The sequence below is a fragment of the Corvus kubaryi genome, unplaced genomic scaffold, assembly GCF_017639235.1.
Source record: "Corvus kubaryi isolate FWS band 111438036 unplaced genomic scaffold, C.kubaryi_AGA036_p1.0 65021, whole genome shotgun sequence".
Lineage (NCBI taxonomy): Eukaryota > Metazoa > Chordata > Aves > Passeriformes > Corvidae > Corvus > Corvus kubaryi.
Genome location: NW_024581700.1, coordinates 112,095 through 140,088, shown reverse-complemented (window position 1 = coordinate 140,088; position 27,994 = coordinate 112,095). Strand labels below are relative to the sequence as shown.

The window sequence follows — 27,994 nt, the reverse complement described above, 5'->3', positions numbered from 1 at the left end:
CATTTAGGGGCAGTGGTTTTCTAACCCATGAGATAAGAACTCCCTATAAAGAAGACTCAGTCTGAAGCAATAAGCCATAAACTGAGATAGGGAGAAGGCAACCTACACCTGCATCTTAAGCAATACTGAGGGATGGAAATGCCCTAAGCCCAAAGAAATTCCCTGAAGGCAGAATGCTCCTTCCCACCTGAACTCTGGAAAGGGGAGGCAATCTCATTCCTATTTATTAACTCCTTCACGTAATAAGGGACAGTTCCCTCTTCCCTCCCATACCGTTGCTCTCAGGAAGAGTTTCACAGTCTAAGATAAGCAATTACTCATGCTGAAGTTGCAAAATAGTAAATCTGCTGCTGAAATCAATACAATGCAAAGGCAAGTACTTTTGTGTAGAATGTTTTTATTATTACATTGAGAGTGTCTGTTAAATTAACCTGGGCAGTCCAAGCACTTTCCCAAGGAATAAATCTTTTTCTTACATTACACACAGTAAAGGGAGGAGGGAAAAACCTCATAAAACCTTTATTTTCTGTTGAGGAGATAAATGTTTCAGTTACCAATTTGTAAAGTACAGTAAGGTATGTATGCCATAGGGAGTTATAAGATATTAAAAATTATCTGTAATTCTTTTCTATGGAATATTTTATGATTAGTAAACTCTTCTGGGCAGTCCTGTTGTGGGGTGAGGAGCATGGCTGGGAGGCATTTCTCTGGATGGTGACTGCTAGCAATTAATATTTGCCCTAGTTCTTTTTCTTGCTATTTTTGCTGACTTGGAGTAGCTGACTGTGAGGGATTTATGAATTGCTCTGGTTCCAGGCTCTTTCAGTAAGCGGTGTTTCAGGGAGCCAAGAAGCAGAGCTGCAAAGGCAGTATTGCACTCTGTGGCATTTCCCCTCCATGTGTTTGTAAAGCATGCTGGGGGAAGGAATCACAAGCAGATATCAGTGTTAAAGCTGAGGGCTCAAAGGGCGCGTGGGCAGGAGCGCAAGGCTGCTCTGGGGGTGCTGAGCTCTGTGTGTGCAAGCAGAGGAGACAGAGATATTTGTGGCCCACAGCCTCGTGGCTGAAGTTTGCAGGTTCCTTCACCACCTGCCAGACAGGCTTTGAAGATGGCCAAGAAAACTCTTCAGGTATAAAATGTGCCTGCACATATGTGCGTCTAAATGAATGTGCACGCTCATACACACAAATCCAGGAACTCTGGGAGAAACAAGACTGACTGTGTCTTTTATAAAACCTTTGTCCAGCTGCTAATGCTGTGGCCAGACTGCCCCTAAGGCTGCTGTGGTTTCCCATTCCCACAGGTGTTTGCCAAATCCAGTGTGCTCTGACTGCTTGCACTGTGCTCTTTGCTGTGCTTCTGGGTGGATTTTTTCAGCTTCAGTCCTTGAAGTGTCCCTTTTAAGGGACACAGAAGAATTAATTCCTTTTGCTCAAGTGATGCAAAAGCAGTTAAACATGATGCAGAACTTGGGCTGGAATCCTTAGGTCTGTTTTATTCTCAGGGACTTTTTATTTGGGCCTGCATCCTTAAGACATTATGCAATAAAGAGGTAGAGAATGATGGTATGAAAGGATAAAATAAATGTTCAGCTATTTTCCCATGGTTTGGAAGTAGAAGCACCTTTAATATCAATAGAAAACCAGAATTTGTATCTCTTGTGCACATAAACTAGGGGATTTAACTTAGAATAGTCTGGATTTTTGATAGCTAGTCATCTGTCTGACAAAGTATTCTGTCTGATTTCTGTTCATGATTTTTCAGGGAGTTTGTTATAATCGGTTGCACTACTTCTACAGTTTTTCCTTTGCTGCTCTCAAATTCATAATTCGCACCACTGAATTGGTAAATAGCATTTTCTGCTAAGTGGTCAGATGCAATTGTTCACTGACTGAACAATTTGGGATTCTTCTATGTACTCAGCACTTATGTGCACACACATTCATGAACATAGACACACACACACACACACGCACATATACTCAAATGAATATACAATTTACTATAAAAAAATAGAGTCACAGTGCTAAATTCAGCACCAGGTATGTTTTAATGCACCTTCCTCCCTCACCTCAGGGGGATTCTGAAACATGGGTTTAGATGACCTACGTTCAAGTGGTAGAACCAGGAAAAATGTGTCATTATTAAATTAAATAGGGCCTTTGTCTTGCCTTGGATTCCACTGAGGACAAATACATGTTTCTTTCAAAAAAAAAACAAGCAGCAGAAGCAAAGTCATGTGCAAATAATGAAAGAATCATTGCAGACTGTTTGGGAGGACAGCTCCAGGAAGCAGGGAATACGTTCACAGGCATTGTTTGCTGCTGGTCTTCACAATGCCCTTTGTCTTCTGCAAATGTTATTGCAATTGAACACTGGCTCAGCCAAATGAAGTGAATCAGAGAGTACTTATTTAGGAGAACATTTGGAATGAATAATATGTGGCATAATTTCTGAAGGTTGGCAGTTATGAAACCTCTTCCTTTTACAAAGGGCCTTCATCTCTGTGTAATATTCACTTATTGGCCAGCCAAAACATGAACTTGTTTCCCCAGCTTGGAAAGCAGCACTCTCCAGCACTTACACATCAGCATGTGAGCATAAGCACAGTATATTTATGAATTGTTTATAGGAAACCCACAGGATGAATCAAGGGTTTGCCTGAAACAAGGGTCTGCCTGGGTGTACACCAGACTCCTTTCTTTGCCTGTCACAGAACCTGCCTCCAAGCCAGCCCAAAAATCGAATTCTCAGGGCTGACGACGTTTTTCACCCTTAACATGGAACTAGAAAGCGGATTCCACAAGAGGGAGCCAGAAAACAAAGAATCTTTCATGAAGCAGGCTATTAAACTCTTTACAGAATAAAGTGGTGGACGTGCTACCTTGTGTCCATTATCAACCAGCGCAGGCGGCTGAGCTGCTGCTCCTCTCCCACTATGATGGCTGTTTGTTGTGTGGGAACATCAGGTCGTTCTTCAGGGCTTTGTAAAGATTGACAAAGGATTCAGCCCAAGTGTCTTTCTGGTGGCCCTGAGACTGAGCAGCTCTGTAGGCCGTGTACACCATGGTCAGCACTGTCCTTTCAAAGTCTTCTTTCTTGAGGACCCTGGGGTAGGAAGCCAGCCTGCTGCTCAGCCTGCGGATCTCCGTGATGCTCTTGGGGATAATCTCATTGCAGACGGTGTCAAACTCAGCAGCCTTCCTCAGGGAAGCCAGCTCCTCATCTTTGATGGAGATCCTCTGACCTTTGTCAATGTCAAGCTCAGCTAAAAGAAACTGGTACAAAATCAGAATACAGAAAGCTATTTATTTTCTCCAAGCGACTCTAGACAGAGTAAATGTGAATTAACAACATGGCCTTGGGTCTTTAATTTTTGTCAAATGGAGACAATTGCACTGTCTGGATGTGGGGAAGACCAGAAAGTTTCTGTGTTGGCATTGGACTCCTGTGTTACCTGCCTGGGAAAACTAGAGACAGGCTAAGGGGAAAGGAAAGAGTAAAAGGAAAAAGCAGGCAGTCTTCTGTTGTCCAAAACTGGCATGGGCTGCTGCTGGTGCCACATGGGGATTAGAGAGGTGGAGACAGCAGCACAGCTGGGAAAGGCTGTTTACGCTGCCAGGGATAGCCAAGGTCTGAATGAGCACAGCAGTGACTTCCAAGCCCATGTCCCCTGTTTGGACATCCAATCCTAGTTTCTAAAAATGTGGGCTAGATAGATTTGACCCCTACACCTTGTTCAGTCAGGCCACTTTCCCTTACTAACCGTATGACCAGAATGTGATTTACAGATTGCTGTGCTGTGAAAGAAGGGACATGGATTGCTCTGAAGAGAAACAGTCATGCCCTTGGGATTACTTTGCAATACTTGTGGCTTTAATAATTGTGGACTGAGACACAGACCAAAGAATCTACATGCATTGTGTTGTTTATATGCAACTGTTCTGTGAGAAAGTTGCTTTCAGTGGAAAGCCTTTCACTCTGGTTTTCACTTTGCTCAAAGATCTGAGTTTGTCATACATGTATATATCTACATATAGATGTTCCCACCCTTCTGGTGGACTATCACACAGGCATGGGTTTACTGCTGGCATGACTAAAAGTGACATGAAGCCAGATAATGAATAACCCACCCCAGTATGGACAGTACCCCCAGTCTTGGTTAAGGCTTAAGGTGCATATACTGAACCTCATAAAGCAGGACCACATCTTCCAGCGAGTTCTGTAACACTGGGTTGAGGAAAGCAGCTGAAGACCTCTTGAATCGCTGAGCAGCTGGGAAAAGCATAGCTGGAAAACAATAATGGGAAAAGAGAGGTTCTATAAAGTGCCAAACACTGACAAGAAGAAGCACTTTTCAATAGTAGAGTCAAGTAAAAACCTGAGTTGCAAAGACTTACTGTACAGTACGACATTTTGCTGTAAATAAAATGTGTGGCAGGGACTGCTTTGACCCTGATCTACCAGAGTTAACTGTTTGTCCCAGATCCATAGGGTGCCTAACACAGAGTGCTTTGCTATCCAAGCCTGAGGCTCTGAGCTGCAGCCTCAGAGGTGAAAGGAATTGGATAATTGCAGCATCAACATTGTCTGAAATACATGTGCTTTTCCTGGATCAAAAAAGGGAAATCAATACTGACATTCAATAAAACCTACTTTTTCAGTCCGTTCTTCTACTGTCATGCTTCTGAGACTCTGCATTTCTCCTGGTTTCAGTTGTCTAAATGTTGATCTCCCCTTATTTATTAGAGACAGATCCACCAGAGAGTAATCAGCTCATCTGTCCCAGGCATTTACACTTGGAAAGAGTGACTCACCCAGATGTCTGTGTCTCTTCACTGAGCCTGTTACCAGCTTAGACAAGACAGCTACATCCAGTGAGGTGAATCCCAGCTTACTGTGCCTTTAATACTTTGCAGTATTTTCCAGTAATAACTGGAAAAAACAGAGCCTGCTATGATCAGGTATTGGTTCACCACTGTGAAGTGCACTACAGACTTTGTGTCAGGGAAATGAGACAGAAAACATATGTACAGTCCCTGAACTTAGCACCCCAGTGGAGTAGAGCATTTGTGGAATCAGTGACCTGGACAGTCCGGAGTATAGAAAACATCTGATGCTGCTTTAGAGAAGACCTAAATGCTTTGAGTTATTAACCAAGTTACTAACCATCCATGTACTTTTCAAAGGTCTAAATTACTTTCAGAGCAGAAAGGAAAAATTCTGTTTTGTGTTTTAGTTGTATATTATTATTTGTATTTTATTTAGATTTTGATGTTTGGGTAATCATAATTTGAATTTGTTGGATTTTATTTCAAATATTTAGGAATAGGAAGAGTTGTTTTTTTTAATCTGTGCTTATGTGACTATTGGTATGTTTCCTGTAAACTTCATTTCTCAACTTTAGCTCTGTTTACCAATAGATAAACTTGGAAACCAGTGTAAGAAAAAAAGGAAACAAATGCCCCACATTTTGAAAGACATTATGATTCCCCTGTCAAAATTAAGATTTTTTAGAATTATGAGTAATATCTAATAGAACATGAAGCTAACTTTGAATTTCTGAAAAGTTTCATCCCACCCTTCCTCTACCAGAATTTTTTTCCCATGAAGCATTTTTACTAAATCCATTTTGTCTAGTTTTGCCAAAGTTCTTGTGATAGACTTTGCATGCTGCCTGTAAAAAAACTGAACATCATTTAAAGCTCTCTCTTCTGGGCATTAAAAAAAAAAAAAAGCTGGAGCAACTGTAATTATTTTATGGAAAAGTTTTCCCTACTCTCTGACTACATGGTTCGTCAGACAATTTGCCTCTTTGGTTACCCAAGCAGATCATAAATATGCAGTTTCTTCCAGGCTCTGTACCCTAAATGCAGCCCTGTTTGCTGCACCATTGGCAACTGTTGGCTTTGTTATAGTTCGGCTTGTTAATGATATTTAAATTCTAGTAAATCAAGAAGAGAGAAACCAGACCCTCAGGACCTTTATTATGCAGCATATGGAAATGAATCGGGATAATGCTAGGTATGAAGCAATTCATACTTGACACAACAAAGGGTATTTTGGCCTTAAATTAGCTAAGGAATAAGTAAAATATTTTGTTGAATTGCAGTAAACCTACTGGAGATAGATATAGTAGATAGCATGAGTATGGCATTTTGATAAGATACCTCCGGAGCTGGCTGCCTCTTATCCCGCCCATGTGAGTTTAGATCAAGATGTTTAAAATGACGGGATAGTGCTTTCCGGGTGTGTGACTAAAAGCCTAAAGGAGGGAACGCACCGAGGCAAAGAACAGAGATGTTGAAAAGGGTTTGGTCTCTGCAGCAGCCTTCCCCCAGCCCAGCACCATGCCTTTAGCACCTGAGCAGCTTGCCTGGCCCAGCAGAGGAGGAGGGAGTTTGGGAGAGATCCCAAGCTGCCTGCAGGGTCTGCTGTGGGAGAGTGTTTGCCTGGCTGACCACTGGCATTGGAGCTGTGCCCATTTGCTGCTGCTGCTCCATCCCTGATGTTTCCCGCTCTTGCTCAGAGCTTTGCTGAGGCACACTGGAGCTACTCCATTTTTTGCTCTTGACAATTCCAGAATGCAATTGAGTGCATGTGAAGCACTTGAAACTTCAAGCACTAATTGCTGAGTAATTAAAACTTTTATTATGGGGCAATTAAAACTCTAATTACTAAGCAGCTGGCAGAAATCCAGTCCAGAATGATGACTATTCATTTTTATCTCTTTTAGATGCCCTTTTGGTGAAAACAGCCTCAGAGCACGGAGTACCTCTACATATGCAGATGGTTTACATCTCAAATATCCCCTTGAGCCATGGGAAAAGTGTCTGTGGCATCTTGCTTCAGTGATGTCATTCTTCTTGTCATCACACTGATCGCTTTTAACTTTCAATCCGAGCACAGATTCCCACCGTGGAGCTGAGCTGGGAGTCACCAGCTTCAGCCCAACACCACTCACCCAGAAAAGCCTCAGCTAAGGACTCACACAAAAATGAATGCCATGGTATTGATTCAGTACTGGCCCACTTGCTGAGTCACAGGTCATACCTCAGAAACAAGCAGGGTTTGACTATCCTGCTCTTCCCAGGATAACATGGCTTAGGTTAGGAGATTCAAAGGGACAAGGGCTTGGGCTGCTCTGTCCTGAGAAGGGGCTTTTTATGCATATCAGAGGCATGCCAGCCCCCGCAGCACTGACTCCCTCGTCTCATTATCTCATTCCCAAAACATATTAAAGTCTGTTACAGCTCTTAGGGATTCTACTCAGAAAGTCTTTCAGAGCTCATTTGTATTTGTCATGGTTATCTGATTTTCCTGATCTGCATTTTATTCAGTCCTTCCCTTTCTCTTTCTTCCTGCTCAGTAGTCAAATCCTTCCATCATCACTCCTTCCACAGTCCTCTCCATGAATTCATGAGTTCCTCCAAGTCTGTATGAGCATTTAGAGCAAGCACTCTGATTTTCATTGTACTGACTTAACACACGTGTCAGTTAAGCACAATAGCTGAGATATAGAAAGATTTTCAGTCAGTTTCTGCAGTTAGTGATTGCAAATTCCACTTGAAACTTTTTTGCTGACTTTTACTTCTTCCTGCATTTACTTCCATCTCTGACATGAGTTGTCTGGGGACATAAAGAACAGTAGAAGAGTTTAGAACTCTTCACTAATTTCTTTCCCAAGGGACTTCTCTGTAAAGCTGTCAAGCAATTGAAGATGCAAGGTGATGTGCATCACTTTATGCTGATGTTGCAGCCAATTCATTTCAATGGCAGTAGCCATGAACATCTAAGCAGCAGAGATCCCCAATTAGTATTGAGAGAGAAAGCTCAGCCCAGGGATCTCTGAAGTTGGTGGAGAGTCTCCTATCAATTCATTGTTTTTATTTCTCTTACAAGTGTGTTAAGACATCTCCAGTGTAGATAAGGGTGTTTCTGTCGTAAGGGCTGATCAGTCACGTAACAAAAAGCTTATTATTCGGGGAGACAAGTTAGGAAACACAAGGTTTTCATTACCCTTACTGAAAACATTTTCTATTATATATCTTTGTACTGCCACGCTCATCCTCTTCCAAATACCCAAATCTTCAAATCTCCTTCTCCAGTGGGGCCTTGGGAGTTCTGCCTTGCTGCCCAGTCAGGGCTCAGGGCTGGCGGTGGATCAGAGAGAGCAGCATGTCTGAGCACAGCCACCCCCTCTGAGCCTCCCTGCCTGGCCCTGCACGGCCTCATCCTGTGCCCTGGAGTGCACCACTGCCTCTGCCTGAAGATTTCAGGCAGCCCACACATCTCCTGCTAAAATGCCTGTCAAACTTGGTGCAAAAACCCCTCTTCTCTGCACTGCTTGCAGCAGGAGCCCATCCCATCTCCTATGGCTCTGTTGACTCAATTCCACTCTCCTTCCAGACTACCCACGTTCTTAAACAAAAAGAAAGCCATATTTGCCAACCCATTGACCTGCTTCTAACCACTTAGCTCATGCATCTTTATGGTTTAAACATAACATCACATTTGAGGCTGAAAATAGCCTCATTTTATAGATGTTTTCATCTCTCTTAAGAACTCTGCCAGAATCTTCTGCACTTCATTAGCCATGTGGTAAATATTTGTGATCCTCTCCCAGGTTTTCCCTGCAGTTTCATTGGTGAGGGTACAGATATTTAGTTTTGCTTTCCAGTTCATGCATCTGCTCGTGATTTCCCAGTTGCTTCCTGTGATGTGTTTGCTCAATAAGTACAGAGCATAGCTGCAAGAGTTCTCAGTTATCTGTGCATCATCAATGCCCTTTTCTTCCCCTATGAAAAGGTATGAAGCACAATTTGGCCCCTGTATGGACCATTGCTCCAAAGCAAGTACAGCTCCCCAGGGCTCTAGGACATGAACAGTTTAATTGGGGTTATGACTCAAAGGAATTATTTTGATTGCCGTCAGAGGCATGAAAAAGAGTTATCTCATTGCTTCAGTAGGACCCCTTTTATGGAGGAGCAGAGGAACAAGAAGGATTTGATTCTTCAAGGTGGATGAAAGTTTTTGCCAAAGAAAGCAAACTCAGCACTGTCCACAAAGTGATTGTATAGGCAGAAACAGTAGCCATTAGAATTAACAATATGCAAAAATGATGAGTGGTCCAGGCTGCCTGAATCTATTTTGTTGCAGTTTCTAGAAGCTGTTGTTTTGGATTTTAGGGCAAATGCCTGAAATGCTCACAAGAGGATTCTTTATTGTGTGGGTGACTGCACACTGGAACAGATTGTCCAGAGGGGTTGCGGAGTCTCCCTCACTGGAGATATTTAAGAATCGTCTGAACACAATCCTGTGCCTTGGGGATATCCTGCCTCTGGGATGACCCTGCTTGAACAGGGAGGTGGGACCAGGTGATCCACTGTGGTCCCTTCCAACCCATTCTGTGTCTATAACTCTTTATGGGAAGCAGTGGTTTGAGCTCTCCATGACCATGCTGTGCAGAAGAGAAGAGGACATGAGTGTCAAAGGTTGCAAACACTTGAAAAAAGCTTTTGTTTCATGGTTCTCTTTGATAACCTTACTTCTGAGGGCTTGCACACAGACCAGAAGTATCTTTTATGCATAAAGCGTTTTATTTCTGTCAAATGATGCTTTGGTGAGTCCAAGCTGAGTTACCTCATTGCTGGAGTAACAATTCACTATTCCCTATTTGCTGCCTCAGGCTAACTTGGAAATACCCTTTGAAAAACGTGTCTTTACCATTCTCCAGTGGTGCCAAAAGCATCATTTACTTCAGGGTGGGGGGATATTGACCTATGAGAGGTGTGTTGGGCAGTGAAAGTGGTAATGTAAACCACAAAAAGGGCAGTATTATTAAAGGACTAATGCGTTTTATGCATTTTACTCCTTGTCCTGCCCTTGGCTCATCCCCAGAAGGATGCATCTTCACCATCTGCAAGGTGTTTGTACTGTCCTGGGCCTGCAGCTGTACACAGGGCAGAACATGAGCTTTGGCTACATTTCCTGACTTTTGGCTCTTTTATATCAAAACTGCAATATTAGAAATGATTGAACACTTTGTCCTAACGCAGGAGAAATTGAAAGAGTGGGGAGCCAGAGGAAGAATAAGAGGAATAAAATAAGGGAAACACACAAAATCCTAGAAAGACAAGAGAAAAATGCTGCAGTGCTATAGCCTAGCATCCGAAACTTGTGCCTGGATTTGCAGTTATTCACACAAGTAGCTTCCATGACAACAAGTGCAGTGCATTACTGGGAGATTAAATCACAATGTCCCTTAGGAGAACACAGCAGCAAGATGGAGAAAACATTTTAATTACAAAACAACATGAATTAGCACATGTTGAAAAGCAGCTACTGAGAGAATTTGCCTCTTTTTACTCTCAGTTCATATCCTTGCTTTTTTAGCTCCTAAGGCTAAACTTAATTCCTGACTGTTGACTAAAAGCGGGAGTGGACATTATCATTATCTTTAGTTACTTTAAAAAAATGGTTAAAGGAAAAGAAAAGCTTTGTCTCAAAAAGTTTTGTCAATAAGGATGTAAGAAGTAGATCACCCCACAAAAGTTTGCAACAGGCAATACTGTTCTTAGGAAAAAAATCAGTTTAAAACACTTAAAATTAATAGCAGATATTCAGTTCTGTAGTGCAACACATAACCAGCTTTTTTCAAAGTAAGTTAGTTTTTACTAATTTATCTCCTTTTTAAGGAACAAACACATTCTGAAAGGGTGTCTCAGCTGCATAAAACAGAACCCATTCCCACATAAACTTGTGCACTTCATAAATGACCTGAGATGTGTGAGGTTAGATTAATGTGCAACAGAGTTTCCATACAAAAAACTAGAGTGGTAATAGCCTGTCTAGCTACTAGGCACAAGTAAGAAATGTAAAGGTGTATTAGAAAGACCAAAAAGCCATTATGCTTGCAGGAATGTATATTGCTAGAGAAGAAAATGGTTCAGCTGAGCCTGTGTTTGTGAGAGGTGGAGGATATTTACATTTATGACTTAAGTGAAATGGTTTCAAAGACATCACTAGCACCAACCAGCTAAAATGGTCTGAGAATTTATTCTCTCATATGGAATTTCCATTATGCAGCATTTTCACCTATTCCCAGCCTGAAAATGTATACTGTGTTATTTATTCTTCCCTTGGTGTGATAAGGAGGGGGTCCCCACCTGGAATTATTTATGCTCATAAAAAAACATTGCAGTCAGCCAGAAGAGGCCTTTATTATGCTGGAGTAAAGTTGCTGCAGAAGGTGTGAAGAGAAAAAATACACACAGAGAAACTGAAGGAAAGAAGAAGTAGAATATACTATCTTATCTTTCGGTTTGCTGTCATATTACCACAGACTGGGGGTAGGCTACGGCAAAAACTGTATAAGTGAAGGCCAGCAACAAAGAAAAGAAATATCAACCTGCTCCACAGGTTTAACACATAGCCAATAAATAATTGTGGTAGCACAGTTAATGTCAGGCAGACTTGGGAAATGGACCAGTACTTTATATTCCTGTCTTCATTGCAGAGCCACCTCTCCTTCCCTATCTGCATTGCTCACATGGCCCTTATCCAAGGAAAAGACATCAAGCAGTCTTAATTAAACATATTTGAAATTGATTCTTACAAATCAACAAGTGAAGGGATATAACAAAATTCCAATCTACTTCCATTTCTCCCAGGAGGCAGCAGAGAAGGGAGTGAGTGAGGGAAGGGAGGAATCAAAACAGCTATGTGTTTGTGTTTTGGTGCTGAGCAGTGGGGAAGCACCCGAGGAGCAGAGTGAAGCAGCTGCCTCTGCTGCTGAGCAATGGAGAGAGAGCAAGGGAAATCAGAGCTCTGCTTCATAGGAAAAGGCAGAACTATAGCAGCTCCCAGAGCTTCCTGCATGGTGCTACTGCTGCTCTGAAAGGAAAGCCCTTCAACACCACATCACTGTCACCAGTTCTCTGCCTTTTCATAGTAACATTACAGAGCCCAAAGCGGTGGGCTCAAGCCTTGCACCACGTCCCAGGCATGTATTTCCTCACAGCTGAGTCACTGGGCACAGAGAAAAGGTATTCATTCAGTAGTGAAGAATGGTTGGGTTTCCTTTGTGTCTTGGCAGACAAGGTGGCTGCTTGGCGAGGGCTGTGCTGAGTCTGACCTAATGGAGCTGTAGCTGCAAGGGGCAGCCCGGCTCTCCTGCCCGGCACTCCTTCCTTCCCTTTGTGCTGACACCAACACCACTTTGTGTGGCCAAACAGGGAGCTAAGCCAGGAATCTGCCTGGTCGTGAATGAAGGGGGAAAGCAAACAAAAAAAAAACCAAACAGTGGTAGATTTTAGCTGCCTCACTTCACAACACATCTGCTATGCCAGCAGCATTTCTACGTGTGAGAAACTCCCAGTGCAGTTGTTCTCTGACTGTTCTTAGTGTATCTGGTGATGATTCAAGTCCTCAGATGACTTAAGGATGGACATCAGGCCCGGGAGGAAGAGCAGAAGCCCTTCCTCATGCCTTCATACCCTTGATCTAACCACCACATGAATAAGATCACTGTTTTGTTGATGACCACCTCAACAAGGGTAGTCACTGCTCTTGCTAGAGGTGAGGGTTGGCTGCAGGATCATTAGCTGCCAAATAGTTCTTCCCCTTCTATGCTTACACCCCACTGAGCTTTTGACAGAGGAAATTCAACTGGCAGAAAGAATATGTAAAATTTATTCTCAGACTGGATGAAGAGGAAGGAATTAAAGGTCCAGTTTGAACTACAGACCTAGCAGAGAGTAGTACGGAATTTTATTTCATTATCACATGACAGCTCAGAAATGCTGGGGACCCTGGAATTATTCACTTAAGCCATCTATGAATGGTTTCAACTGGCAAATAAATTCAAGTGTCTGACAGTGGGTCTAGGAGCAGTCTCTGATCTGATTAACAACTATTATTATTTTATTCGTATATGAACTACTCACTCACATGAAACAACAAGGTATTCCTCATACTCACTAAGTATGAATATCACAGCTCAAAACTGAGGAGGAATAAACGTTAGATTGATCATTTCTTCTCCCTCCAACTAGAAACAATCAGAAATGTCTTCCCTTTTCCTTCAGATCCTCATCCAAATTGAAATAAATTGTTAGGAAGTGAATACAAAAATACCAGTTTTCTGCTTCCTCTGCTCTGGGATTTCACTTGTTCTTCAAAAGCAGGGAAACCCCAGCTGCCTTTCCAGCTGTTCATTGAGCTCCAAATGTCAGTGCACCTGCTGTGGTTTTCTTAATGACATGAATATGTGCTGGATGAGAAAGAGTATAAATCAGCCTTGCCCAGTAAACAAAAAGAATGGGGATACTGGGTCCTTTTTGTAAGAAATGTGTTATTTTTGGAGGCAGTGCCTTTTCAAATCATTGTGTGATTTATAGTAGTGTTGATAAAGATAAGGAGTCTGAGAAAGGGACTCAGACCTGAAGATGGATTTGGGTTTGTCTCTGAACTGGACTGGTACAGCTGCTTTGCCACCTGAGCAAACCATGAAGGATGGAGAGCTGGGCTGTATCCCTGGGTGAGAGTCAAGGGAAACGTGTTTCTCCTGGAGAGGTGAGTGAGGATCGGCACGGGAAGACATCTGTTCTGTCAAGTACACACCTGCATGCATGTCTGGGCCCCGTTATGTTAATGTCTGCATCCGTGTGGAAATAAAATTACAATATTAATGGAGCTTAAATATAATTCTCCACTAAATCTAATCAGTGGATTTCAATGTGTGCAGATGCAACGTTGGGCCAAGACAGTCTTTGTGATATTGCCATAAACATAGCAAAGAAATAGAAAGGATGAATGTAAAATGGATTGTGCTTATAGCTGCATCTCCATTTCACAAACACACATATGGGATTTCCATTTTACAAAGCTGACATTTTTCCAGTCTTCACTGTTATTTCATATTCTCCTAAAACCTGGCTGTTTCTAGATCTTTCAGGTTTCACAATCTGCTGAAATAAAGCTGAGACTGACGTACAACTGGATTCACCATTAAATACAGAAAGTCTTGGCAAAACCTGGAATGCTGCAAATTGTTAAAGGCTGCTGGGCACTGTGGGTGAGATCCTCAGATGACCTGAACTGGCACCACCAGCCCTGTGATGCTGCTCTGCTGGCAGCCAGGTCACAGAGAACCCTGTGCTGTGAAAGACATACTTGGGATCACAGAGAAGACAAGAAAGGTAGAGTCAGGGTTACAGAAATCTTACAGCCAACAGAATAACCCAAATATCCTGTTTTCTGAGGAGAGAGACCTGAAAGGCACAAAATGCCGACAGCTGTGCCTGAAGTTGATGGAAATTCAGAACTCAACCTCTTTCACTGCTGCAGTTCCTACCCCTACATGTGCCATCTCCCAGTGGCTCCCAGCCCAAGAGGACCCTGCCAATTTGTCACATGTATTTGACTCAGTGCTCTTGTTCCTTAACATGCACCCTCTTCTGCAGCCATTTGAGCTGAACTTGTAAAGTAGATTTTGGCTTGTGGGAAAATAATGTAAGTAAATATTTAAGGAAAAAATGACCTAATGGTCTAAATTTAGGATGAACAAATTTAGAGAAAGGGCGGAAGGCCTGATTTCCAGTGAAATCCTCTAGCATGCTGCTGACAGAAACCAGCTGGGAGTCGGTTCTTTGGTTTAATTCTGTGTGAGGACTGTGAGGGAAGGCATTAGTACTGTGGAGAAGCACTTCAGGTAATATGCTGTGATGCTCATCATAAATCTCATCCTGTTGTTTGGGCTTTCCTCTTACTAGTTCAGAGACTCTGAAGCTTTCATATTGAAATGAGCTTACTTAGAAAGGTTTTGCTGGCATGTGAGTTACAGCCTGCTAGATAAAAATCTTCTTGTCAGCTTTCTGTCTGCTGCTTTGGCCTACAGAATCACTCCTTGCCAAAGCTGGACTCCAGCATGTGATATATCTGCATGGCAGATCTGGTGGCGTTCTCCCAGGTAAGCTTATAGACATCACCTGGTTATGAGTATGTGATTGATACCCATTTTATATCATCTTCATATGATCTCCTTTTGTCAAGCTGGGGTAGTCATTGTCTGAGGTACTGGAACACACTAGTCATTTGTAGGGGTAGATCGACATTTAGTATGGCCATAAAATAAGGCAGGGACTACTTGTCTCCCTATTTATAATTCCAAATGATAGCCCAAATAATCTTTAAGTTCTGCTTTGACCTCTGAGTGCTGAGGATTAAGGATGGATGAAGCAGAATGAAAACTAGCTTGTCATGTCTGAGCTCCTTGGATTAGTAGCTGTTAACCATTGCATGGGGTTCCAGAGACAGGCTGCCACGAGCACGCCAATTTGTTGTGAAAGGAACGCTCAGAAGGTGATTTATAACTTTGCCTAAATAATACATGCATTAATTTGTCAGCAGAAGCACCCATAGGGAAGTGCATTGGGCTTTGAGAACTGCTCAGTAAACCACAGTATGTTCCAGCAGTTGCTCCCAGCTGGAATTGCAATGAGAAGCACTGGGACTCTTTCCCACCTCAGTGGGCAGACATCCAGTGGGTGCTGAGGTCCAGTCTTGGGTCCAGCAGCATTCATGTGCAGAGGCATCAGGGAGGATACACCTGCTTCTCTGACAGCTTGCATCTTGGTAGGAATGCAGGAATGCATCTTGGTAGGAATTCTTGCATGAATTCGACCAGGAGGGAAAAGCTCCTGGGGGAACATCATAGATGGGTGTGAAAACCAGCTGGGCATGACACACATTTCCATCTTTGATCAAGAAAATAGAAAGGGAGGGTATAAAGTATTTAAGACTCGTGACGAGTTGGTTACACTGCAAAATTTGTGCAAGTAGAAACGGAGCTCTTTGCCTTGATGGTGATATTTTACTTCAGAGGCCCTCTCTGTTCCTTTGGAGGATCTAAGTGCATATGTTGTTCAGCTCTGGCATTCACTCTGGCTGGACCACACTGGCTGTGAGCAGCACTCACAGGGAGTGGGGCTGACATGACGGGGTACATGACGGATTGATGGGCTATGGCACATGCAGTTAGTCATTCAGGGTTTGAAGGGTATCCAGAAATTCCCAGCAAGTGTCCAGCAGCTTCTGGCTAGAAAAGGAGTGTCTTTCTAGGGAAATACAATTTGTTATGGTATCCCTAACACTCAGGTATTTACCAGGCAGATTCTTCAAAACCAGACTTCATCAGCTGAAGCCCACAGCACTCCCCTGCTGTGAACATGCAAAATATAGCACCACAGGAACACTACTCACCAGTCTGTGTGACTGCCCCATCTTCCTCAGCCCCATTGCTAAACATCTCCATCCCCCTCTCTGCCTTCCTGCAGGATTCCCTCCATCCTTAATATGCAGCATTGCCCAGGCCCCAGCCAAGTGCCTGCAGTCTTCCCTCAGCGCAGTAGGATAGTTTTAGGGAGAGATCGGACGCTGTGCTGCCCATTCATTTCACCCTGGCTTTTCCCAGACGTGCTGTGTGTCAACAGGGCCACATCACCATCCTCCTTCTTCTGGAGAGCCCAAGAGGGCAGCCACACAGTGCCCCCTGCCACTTGGGCCTATCTGGGGCTGATAGATCTGATTTTTGCTCATTGTATCCGATTCCTGCTAGGGACAGCTGAGTGTAGAGAAATGTTTGGATGCTTTTTTATCCTAATTTCTTTGTAAGGACCCAACTGAGCTTTATGTTTGCTAAGTACAAGTCAAGTACTTAGTTCTGTCTATTAAAGAGACTGGCAGTAGAAAGCAACAGAACAAGTAGTGCATACATTTTTATCATTAGGCTATTACCTTCCAAAACCTTCTGCCAAATTGGCAGGGTAATCCAGGAAAACAGAAGTTGCTGCAACTATGAAAAATGGATGGTTTCATTCAACACATGCTGTACTATATTATGAGGTCCGTGAGTAGTGTTTAACTGGAAATGGAGTTTGTTCAGTGCCAAGCCATGAATAATTACAGTAAATAAAAAATGAAGCATGTTTTAAATTTCTTTTATTTTAAAAGGGGGCTTAAGACATGAACAGTTCCTTGAGATATAAAATCTGTGCTTAATAAATAAATTCAATAAACACTTTGTGTTTCTTTAGAGCCAAGCATAAACAAAAAAGTAATGTAATGGCTGTGAGCATTATGAAAACCAAGGAGGAAACTGAGGGCTTTCAAAACCTGATCCATTCCTCCAGGGACTGATAGGGAGATACAGGTACTTGGGCAGTTGTGGCTCTGTTTCTTATGACTGATGTTAATGGGAAATGCTGTAGCTCCATAGTCCTGTAAAACTGCAAGTTTCTTGCAACTTCTGTGGAATAAAATGGGCTGTTTCTTGGGCAGTGGCAAGAGTCTTTCTGCATACCTATGCAGTTTAGAAGATCAAAGGGAGGGGTTAAAAGAGTGAAGATATCCTGACACACTGATGATTCAGTAGCAGTAACTTTCATTTTTATACTGTGACTAGAGGTCAATTGCCCAGATTAGAAGCTCTCAACATCCTGGTAGGATGAGAGGCTGTTGGGGACTAGGAGTAAACTTGAGTCCTGCTTACATGAGAAAAAGGCAGTGCCAGCTCCAAAGAAGAGCAACCATTCCAAGAGCCTGAGAGGCAGATGGGTAAGATGAAGACCAGCTGTGACAGATGGACATCTGCTGAAGTGTGGGTTCAAATGGGGATGCATACCATGCTGACAAGGGAGACAGTGCTAATCTAATCTTGACTGGATGGGCACATTACTATTTCCCATCCATATTTATACATTTTCTCTCTCTCTGCACCTTTCCTTTATCTTCGTTTTTCCTCTCCTTCAGACCACTTTCATTTTTACCTCCAGCTTTTTCCCCTATTGTTTCTCAGTATATCTGTCCTTTGCCTTTGTCTCTGTCTCCCTCTTTGTGGCTCAAATTACCCCTGCCAGATTGGAAAGTCTCTACTCTTCCCAAGACAGAGAAGAGTTTAGAAGCATCAAGTCCTTTTGTGGCATATCACCACCTGCCAAATGGATGGAGATGATTAAATCCTGATATTCTGGCTTGCAGCAGATATCCACATCCAGCCCAGTGCAGTTTACTCTCTTCACAATTAGGCAAAACCTATCTGAAGTGTTCTGCTTCCCCTGTGCTGTGCCAGGGGGTGAGGGGGCCAGGCAGGTGTCACAGAAGACCTCGTGAATTTGGGTCTCCAACATGAGACTGGAGCACAGCATTGTCCTTCCACTGTCCCATTTCCTCCCAAATAACCTCTGAGCACTGAACATCTTATTTTTCCCTTTCTCAGCATCTTTTTCCAGCTACCCACCTGGCTCCTCCTGAGCAGAGAGAGAGACTCAGTGGTTTGGAGTCAGGCTCCTGGCTGGTGACCTGTTTCCCTGCGGCTAGGGAGGAATTTCCAGAGGATGAGTGGTATGCAGGCTGCTCTCAGGGGAACTGGGGGCTTGCCAAACCTAACCAGCAAAGTGGGCCAGGAAAGGCCTCACATATGCTTTCACCAGAGGAAAGGAATGTTTGTGGAAATTGGGAGTAGTGGAGCTTATTTAACTTTGCTTCTCTCCTCCTCACATTCTCAGCTTCCAGCCCAGCACTGAGCTTGTGCTCTCACAAGCACTGTGGTAGCAGGAGAAGTGGAGACAGGTTATTGCTGCACCCTGGAGCATCTCAGGGAGGGTAAAATGAGTTACTGGCTGAGGCTTGGTCACTGAGTAAGCATGGAAACACAACAGCTTGTGGTGCAGAGCTGGGCTGGTTTAATGTCTCTGAATGAGCAAGTATGCTGTAGGGGATATATCATAAAGTGCCATAGCAACAGCCAAATTAAACAGGATTTGGGTGTAATGGGAGACACAGGGACAATAGACATACAGGATCCCTTTCTTGACTTTCTTTCCTTCCAGTGAGAGAGAATATCTCACAGATGACAGTCCCTTGGGGTTTTTTGTTTGTGTTAAAAAACAAGTGTCATTTGCAGCTTATTTTCAAGTTGCCTTTTTTTTCCCTTTTAATGATGCTTTGATACATTTCCCCCTCTGCTTCCCAGCACCAGCTCTCTGTACAGCTGACCTGCATCACCTTCACCCATGCCAGTGCCATTTTGCTGTAAAACAACAAATAACTCATTCAGGCTGGAAGATTTTAAAAATCAAGTTACTATAGGAAACCAGATTCAAGATAACGAATTGTGGCCTCACTCCTGAGAGCAGAAAAAGTATTGCTGACTTTTGTTGTGCTGGTTTGCACATTTAAGTGCTTTTAAAGTTAAAGCAGGGGCAGGCTGCTTTGCCCCCTTCAAGCCAAGAGACTGGCACAGCTCCCTGTTTTGCTGCAGCCAGGTCCATGTACCCAGCTGGCTTCTCTTCATCTTGGACGGACTCAGCTCCCCGCGGCAGAACCACCGGGGTGCAGGGAGATTCACAGAGCCCTGGCTGTGCCTACAGGCAATCTCCAATTTGTCCTCCAGCACCCAGGGTCCTGCCCTGTGGGTCCAGCACCTCCAGGGTCCAGCACCAGGACCCTGTGGGTCCTGCCTTGCCTTGAACCCAGGCACAAGCACTGCGTGCGAAGTGAATTGCTGCCCCACTCAGCTCTTCACCTCAGCAATTTACATCTTGCATGTCACTGTCCGAATAATCAGAGCCTCTGCAGCCTGATGATGTTCATTAAGGCCTGCTGACTTCCCTTTTAATTAGATTGTACTATTCAGTGCCTCTGACGGGATTTCTTTCTGCGTGAGAAGCCATTACACTCCTGCTGAATTTGGTGTGGTCTACCCCGAGAAAACGAGAAAAGCACTTTATGCTTCAGAAACAGAATTAAAAATAAATAAATAAATAAATCACAGCTATTAACAATGCACAGGACTACACTCACACAGTCATCCTGAAGAGATTTGGGGCAAGGGATTTAATGACTCTGTACCTCATGATGAAAAAGGATGCTAATATTTCCTCTCCTTAATTACACTGAAAGTTCTCTGGAGAAGGACAGATTATTTTTTATGCTGTGTGTTTGCATAATGCCAGGTACCATTGAGGTCTCTGGGCCCAACAGTTGAGTATAAGGTAACCAGGGGGGGACTCACAGTGTTTTACATGAGTTTATTTCATTCATTACAGAGCTGCTTCACCTATGGAAGAGAACACTGGCTGATCAACAGGCACTAGGAGCAGTGAGATGGTGGTTAGAGGGGGGTGAAGGGAGCTATTTCCAGGTGAAAGTGGAAAGAGACACTTAAAGGGCAGGAGGTGCTTCCCAGATGAACTCTGGCTGGGACAGGAGGACCTTTGTGCAAACTGATCCAGATCCCAGGACAGTTCCATACCTGGAACGGAGGCAAATAGATGTGACACTACAGCCTGCAGGAATTATGAAAAAGATGACCAAAGTGACAGCAAATACCTTACTGACTTGCCAGTCCTCAGTACTGGGATGGAACTGGCATCACCAGAAAGATTCTACAGGTGCCATTTTCAAGCAAACAGTTCTCATTTAGTCTAGCACATAACAAAGAGAAAACAGCTTTACTTCACGCATCTTCCTCTTGTTGTTTACTCAGGTTTCCTCAAAATTGTCTAGTTTCTCTGTCTTTTTAACTCTATAGCTGTGTGAGCAGTAAGATTTAGCCATTTTTTGGCTGCTTCCTGTGGTGAATGAAGTCTCAGAATCACTTAGATCCTTCCTTCCTAACAGCATGACTGCTTTCACAGAGTACAAAATCCATCTGTGATTTAAAATAAAATGTGGAAACTTCCATAATCTATCTTCCCTCTGATCTCACCACAGTTTAGCATCATTGCCCTAGAAAAGATTAGAAGCCTTGATTTTTTTTTTTTTTTAATAAGAATCCTTTGCATGTCTTTCAGGTTCAGGCAGCCACTGTGAATTCTGATTCAGGGATCATACTCCATGCAGGTTAAATTAATTAAGTCTGGGCCTAAAGGAGCATTTGGAGAATCAGGACATGCTAGAATGGATTTTGATTACAATCACAGCCCTACCCTATTGGATATTTATCCTACCATGGTTAAAATCCATTCAGAGACTGTGGTATTCCAGTTACCTTTGCATCTGTACTAATAAGGAATCCCTTTCCCGACCTTCTTCTGGAAGTGCCTTCATCTCCTTACAGATAGAGTTGCAATATTTGGTGCAGAAATAATTTGTGTCAGGGGACTCCAGCCCACAAACCTGCATTCCCAGGAACTGGGCAGACTCATGGAACAGACTCAGGCAGGTGGGAAAAACTTTTGCAGCAGATTGATCACACCTTTTGCAGCTCCAGTGAGGTCATTGGAATGGGCCCAACAAGCAGGGAAGTTGGGGCAATTGAGGCAGTTTTCCAAGTGATCACATGAGAGCCAGAGAAAAGGGAAATATTGCATTTTTCTCACAAGAAGTAATGCTCTTTACGCAGGCAGGCTTAGACAGAGCTGGTGCTGTTTCATAGCTTTCATTTCACATCTTTCATTTACACTGCACATTTTAAGAATTGGATAACAATGTCTTTATAGAATTTAAAGGAAGTTGGATAGATGTTACCATTTAAAAATTTCTGGTAGCTGGTCCAGATGATGTAACTTCTTTTTACACTTGGACCAGATCTCTGGAAACCTTGTCACGTATCAAATAACCCAGACCATAACCTGGTTTACTGAAGGAGAACTGGGTACATAAATGTGTATGTGTTTGACCATTTGTGTTGCAATTACAGCCTGTGTTCAGGCCACATTCCCTTGGCTCATGCTCTCCAAGCCAAAAATGTCCAACAAGGGTTACTGTCGGTGGTGGAACCTCAGAAGCTGCTCAAGGAGGGAGTGCCTGGCTGTAGGGATGCAATATGAGATGCAGCAGGGAAGACAGGGAAATAAGATGAAAAGGAGTGGGGATGAAGGGCATGCTCTAATTGCTGGGGCACTCAATCTTTGCACACACAGCAGAGATCACCTCCAACCAAATGAGTGCAGAGATTAGAATGTATTAAACACTGCTTCCTTACAAAAGTGCTGGCTGGCTTTCCAGCAACAACCAGTCTCTTGCTCTCTTCTACACAGTCTTCCCTCTCCTGGCACAGGACAGCTGCCAGCCCACTCCTGCTAAGCCCACAAGCAGAAGTAGCAGGCAAAAGTTGCTCAGGTAGCAGCTGCTCCATCAAACTCACAAACTGAGCTACCACAACCCTAGAGCAAATTAAAAAAAAAAAAAAGAGTTTGCAATATTGTGGGGAAATCAAGGAGGATGGACCTTTTGTTTGTTCAAGCAATTCCTTCTGCAGAAAACCTTTAAGGAGAGCAAACTCTTCCCCTGGTGCTCTCAAACAACCATTTGACTTTCACCAGCCATTAGAGACTGGGTAGAAAATAAGGCACGCGGACTGGATAGATCTGGATGGGACTGTAATGCTGCTTTTGAGGTCTGGAAGGAGCAGCACAAAAAGTCCCCAAAAGCATGAAACCTCTGTGGAGCTGATATATCCTTTTCTCCCTGATGGGTGAAAAGCATTTTACCCTTTTATTTTATGTCTTTCAACATCTCCTTTCCCAGCCTCCACTGAGGGGTGAACTTACCCTTGCAGCTGCTTCTGCACTGTCCAAAAGCCACAGCCATAAGAAATCTGCATCTTTCCTCCCTGAGTAACCACACAGCAAGAATGCTACTGTTTGTGTGTCCCATTTATTAGAATCAGGCAGCCTTTACAGCAAATAAACTCCAGCCAGCTGAGATGTGCTAATAAGGATTGCCTTAGGGTTTCTCCTCAGGGAACAGACAATTCTTGTAATACTCATAAGGCTCGCTTCTGCTCTCCAGTGGATTGGTACTTCTCAAAGAAGTTTGATGGAAGCAACTGGCAAGCACTGACACTGTCTCTGGTTGCCATAGCTTCATGGAGGAGGTGTTTTGCTTATTTTTGTTGTCAAACCCCAGGATTTTTTCCTTGGTTTCTTCAGAAGAAACATTTCTTAGGAACTGGAATTCTTCTTTGGAACTAGAAGAATTTATACGACCTCACCTCTGCCATTGCACAGGGAATAATACTTAGTCAGTAGAGACTTTTAATTACCTTTTTTCATTATGCTTTTTCCCTAGACAGGAGCTTCACAAAATCTGAGAGGGTAATTCCATGCAGCTAAGCCTACAAGAGGCTCTAGGAAACTTGAGGTGATGACAAGAAAATTATTTCATCATCACTCAGGATCTTTTCTTTATTATTCTAAACACACCCATCCTAAAGACCAAGCTTTGCCTGTGATTTTTGGACCAGTGTTCACAACTCAATCAAAGCAGGCTGAGGAGTGTGTGTAAGATTTTTAATGCAAAGGGCTGAGGCAGTTTAAAAAGAAAAAGGAAAAAATAAAGCACTCTGTTTTCCTGACAGAAATGCATTTCTTTTTTCCCCACTCATTGATGCTTCTAAGCAAAGGGAAAAGGGAGGTGGCAGTCTGGAGATCCCACTCACCAGTCAGCACAAGTGTGTTCATCTTTTCTCATGCCTGAGGTTTTCTTGAGCCAAAGTTTGAATGATTGGTTACAAGGGTTGGGGATCCCAGGCTGCACAGTGCTTCCCAGTGGAAAAATGGTAAAAGCCAGACCTTGTTGTATACAATATTGACTGCTCATTTCCATCACAAACAACAACTGCTGGCAATCAAAGCAAGGTCTTTGCTCTACTGTTTTGTAAACAATCTGGATGACAAGTCAGCATGATGATACACAGATCTGTCTTTCATTTCCACCAGACCAGATGTTGATCTGTCTTTCCTTTTCACTGCAAAACTCAGATCAGGACTTGGATAAGACTTAAATGACTGAGGTTTAACCTAAACAAGACTCAGTTGTCAATTGTGGAGGGAGGGAAGAGCTCTGAGTGTGCAGAAGAATGTGTCATTTCTCAGTACTCCAATTTTATCTTACGTTTCTAAGAAATTTAAAAATTAAGACAGTGTTTGGGCCCTCTCTAGATACTGCAGATTTGGCTGGGCTGACACATAGTTCAGGGGAGTGGAGATTCACTGAAGTAGTCATTGCTGAAGGAGTCATGCCTCTAAAACATCTTTAGAGCAGAATAGTCCCAGCAGATGTGGAAAAGAAATCTGGTTTCCCCCTCAGAAAATGTCTGCACACACTGTTTGTGACAACTGAACTTATCACAACAGGGAATGAATCTTCTCTTCCCTCTGAAGTCTCCAACAACAAGTGCTAGAGCTTCCAGCTTGAAAAAACCCTGCTTCCCCAAAAGGCAAAATAGAGTTCTGATGTTTTTCTTTAAATATTCATGTTGATTAAAGTTGGATTTTAACAGTTGCATTAATTCATTTTAGGGTCGAGGTGTTGTTTAATTAAAATAAGTGTGTTAGCAAAAGTGAAAAACATCCTTAAATTGCATAGTGATTATTCCATGAAAATGAACTCCCTTTTCTTTTCTAATTTTTTTTTCCATTTCTTAGGCAAGGTGACATCATTATTCCAAAGGGTGGGCTTGTGGGTTTTTTTTTTAATATATCATATCTATATATATATATTTTTTTAAATCAGATCTAGTTCTGATTTTTTCACATTTTTGTGTCATCCCTGGAATGACAAATTCTTACCTACAGAATTACAGGATCTTATGATGAAAATTGGTGTTGTTTCCTGTCTCATACCAGAAGAGAAAAGTAAGGCACGTGCAGGTACAATGACTCATGCAATATCAGCCAAGAGTCTGAAGAAAAACTTGTGGAAAGAACCTGCCTTGGTGAGTCCCAGGTCAATGCCCTGCCAGTGAGCTCCCACTAACAGGGATTTCTGTGAAGAACAATTAAGCACTGTAAGGAAAAAATAAGCATTCATACAGCCTGAGCAGGATTGTGTAGCTCTCCATTAATTCCCTCAACCATTCCCTCTCCTACAAACCAAAGCCCAAACCCAACTGGCAGACTAGAATGGTACCAGCTGTGATGAGGAAGACATGGGAGACTGGAGTAAGGAGGGAGGCATTTGAATGCTCTGTTTTTTTAGCAGACCTTTAAGCTTTTAGCAGTTCCTTTAAACATCTGTGAATCTCAATATCAGAACCAAATAAGTCTTCTGGGAGGTGTTTCCTTCCTCCACTTCCAGCAGCCACTGAACCCATGCCAAATACCAGAGGAGAGAATAAAACTAAAAAAGGGAAAGGGCATCATTACTAGCTTTGAAGCAAGCATCTCCTGTGCAATCCAATAGTCCCCAAACATTCCATATGCTGCTGTCACACACCTGAATACACATATGTCACGGCTGTGTATTGTCACATTGGCAGCTAAAGCCTGATAACACATGAGGTCACTTTCTCTGTGTTATCTGTTCTCCTCTGCCAGGGCAGGGTAGCAGCATTCCCAGGCACCTTGCACGATCTAGGCATTCTTTTCTTTACTATTACCAGGTGTCATCCTGCTAGAGCAAATTATGCCAGCTGTGACTGCACAGGCTTTCACTTTAAGGTTTCATACCATATTTTTTGTAAATTCAGGAGAAAAATCAGAAAGAAGAGAGAAAGGAAAAAGTGCAAGAATGTAATTCTCGTTCTTGGGATATTTTATATATTTTTATTATAATAGAACACAAATTTAATTTTACCTTTTTGCACTTATTCAAGTGCATTTTTCTATTTATCTATATATTTTTAGCTGACCTGTTTAACGGAGAAAAAAATTCCAGAGGCAGGGAAAAATTGTATAATTGTGTATGTATATATATATACATACATACATATATATATATATAAATGTATAATGCAACATAATTTCAGACCAAATCTACAACTCAAATTTTTTCTCTTAATAGTTTTTCAGGTTTAAATCTTACCTCTGCTCCATCTGTGGGTCACAGTGGCATGAGCACTGTAATAGAACAGCAGCAGCACCAAAGTCTTCCAAAGCATCCTTCTCTTTAAAATACGTATGTCTAGCTGTATAGTAGATTTTTTATTTCCCAGCTCCTTTCTTTTCAGGAATAAATAATGGCTTTTGGTCTCCCCCTCCCCCTTTGCAGAAGAACCAGTCTATTCTTCTGAGTAGAGCTGAAGTCAGCGCTCAGCTCTTCTCCCAAACCAAGTCTCCTCGGGATCAGGAAACTTACTTTCACAGACAGACTTTGTTTTTATCCACATCTGGAATGACTCATAGTGCATGTGAGTTTGCTGGCAGCTGGCTGAATAAATATCATTACATTTTTGTAGTTGAGTTTCGTTTGTTATATGGGCCAGTTGGAATTTACTTTTGTCCAATAAACAGCCACAAGTATCTTCATTAAAAGAGACTCTGGAACTGTAGCTACTCCTCTGTAACACAGGGGGCTATACACTAACCCCTGTCCAAGGCGAATCCCTCCTCTGGAATGATGGACAGCTGCCCTTGGATGCTTAAGTCAGGGAGTGGGGCCTGTGCTCTGCAAGAACATTTTGCTACTGTGATTCATATAATCACTGCTTTATTAAGAACATATCATGCTGCCTTTAGATTTCAGCTCTAGGCAAGACAAGTCCTGGCCTTTTCCTCCATTTGGCCAGTATGGAGAACAGGAAGGTCCAAATCCTTAACTGGCTCTCCTCAATGGAACTATGAGGAACACTAAACAATCCTAAGGACAGTCTACATTAGCCAGGCTGACTGTGGAGGGGTGACAGTGAAAAAAATAAAAGGCTCCTGATAGACATCTCCTGGCTGATGGTGGTGCCAAGGAACACGACCCTGGAAGAGCTTATCCCAGACTGACTTGGCATGGAGGAAGTTGCAGGTATGCACTGTCCCTGACACAGCTTCGGCAGCAGCATCATGGGGTACATTTTGGGAGTACAGAACCAGAATAACAGCAGGCTGCTATGTGTTGGAACAGACTGAAGAAAAATAGGAATAAAAGGAGTATTTGCAGAACCAGGGGATAGGGGATATTCCATTTGGTATCTAGAAGTGATAAGTCTAATTCTCTTCTTTTATGGGTGAGAGTGAGCCAGTAACAAACCCAGAGACATCCATGAATTTATACTGGTGTAAAACTGGCACATAGGAAAGGAGACTCCAGCTCAGAAGGTATAAATAGAAGGATTAAGGGAAAGGATCAAGAGCTGGAATGACAGAGGGCACTGTGGTTCAGGATTAATGTGCATTGGCAGGAAGGCATGGAGAAAACCTGTTCAACTCCTGTGTGCCTGATGCCAACATCTGGCCTGAGCCTCAGTCCCCTCATTCTTCTCCATCCCAGCTGAAGCACCAGCTGTAAAGGAAGGAGGAGGGTCAGCTAAGGTTGTCTTGCTGAAGGCAGCTCCACTTCTTTTCCTACATGTACAGATTTTCCTACGCTCAGACTGCCTCAGGTTACTCCCTCATGAGCAGCACATGAATGCAAGGCAGTACTTTACATGCCAAGAAGAGACGACAAAAGCTGCAATTCAAGGGGAGGGTGGCTCACCAACTCTTTCTCTATATACTCTTGCTACCATAACATATAAGGGGTGGGTCTGAATGCAGGGCTGAATTAGGTGTGGGCTCACTCGTGTGTCTGCCCAGAAATTACAGAGCTGGAGGGAACCGAGTTCTATGTTCTGTAGAGAGAGGGAGGGAGAAAAAGAGAGGATTATTCCTACTTTGCTCAGGTGACTTAGGATGAACTGTTCTCGAAGCAGGTAGATTGAGTCATCAGCTTGGCCAACTCTGAGATCATGTGGATCAAGAATGATGATCTTAACATCAGCAAGGTCTGTGAACTAGATGTTTTAAAGTCATGTAAACAAGGGAGAAGCATTACCTGGGATGCACATTTCAGGCTTGAAAAATGGAAGGAAATTATGAGAGAACTTAAAATCCTGTGGGGTGACAAAGGAACGTCTTTACAGTGTTATTTGGAGAGCCTGGATGGAAATTTCTGAGGTGCTGTATCATGTAATTTCTTACATTTAAGGTAATAATAGCTGATAAGAGAGGATTAAGGAGGCCAGAGAGGCTCTATCCCCACCTAAGCCAGAATCAGAACCATGTTCTAGAGAGAGCT

General features: G+C 42.9%; 1 protein-coding gene across 1 annotated transcript; it reads right to left on the bottom strand.

Annotated features, from left to right (window-relative positions):
• Positions 1-377: 377 nt before the first annotated feature.
• On the bottom strand, positions 378-26,102 carry LOC121672869 (protein FAM180A-like). The gene is made up of 3 exons (XM_042045773.1): positions 25,814-26,102; positions 4,191-4,291; positions 378-3,279 (listed from the first exon to the last, which is right to left on the bottom strand). The coding sequence occupies exons 1-3, from the start codon at positions 25,887-25,889 to the stop codon at positions 2,938-2,940; spliced, it is 519 nt and encodes a 172-aa protein (XP_041901707.1). The 5' UTR covers positions 25,890-26,102; the 3' UTR covers positions 378-2,937.
• Between the last annotated feature and the right edge of the window lie 1,892 nt (positions 26,103-27,994).

Bases quoted from the DNA above. Each gene is read 5' to 3' on its own strand.
- LOC121672869 (XM_042045773.1), bottom strand. From the start codon at position 25,889: ATGCTTTGGAAGACTTTGGTGCTGCTGCTGTTCTATTACAGTGCTCAT. The intron at 4,292-25,813 runs GTAAGATTTAAA...ATTGTTTTCCAG, and splicing joins GACCCACAGATGGAGCAGAG to CTATGCTTTTCCCAGCTGCT. The intron at 3,280-4,190 runs GTTCAGTATATG...ATTTTGTACCAG, and splicing joins ATGTGGTCCTGCTTTATGAG to TTTCTTTTAGCTGAGCTTGA.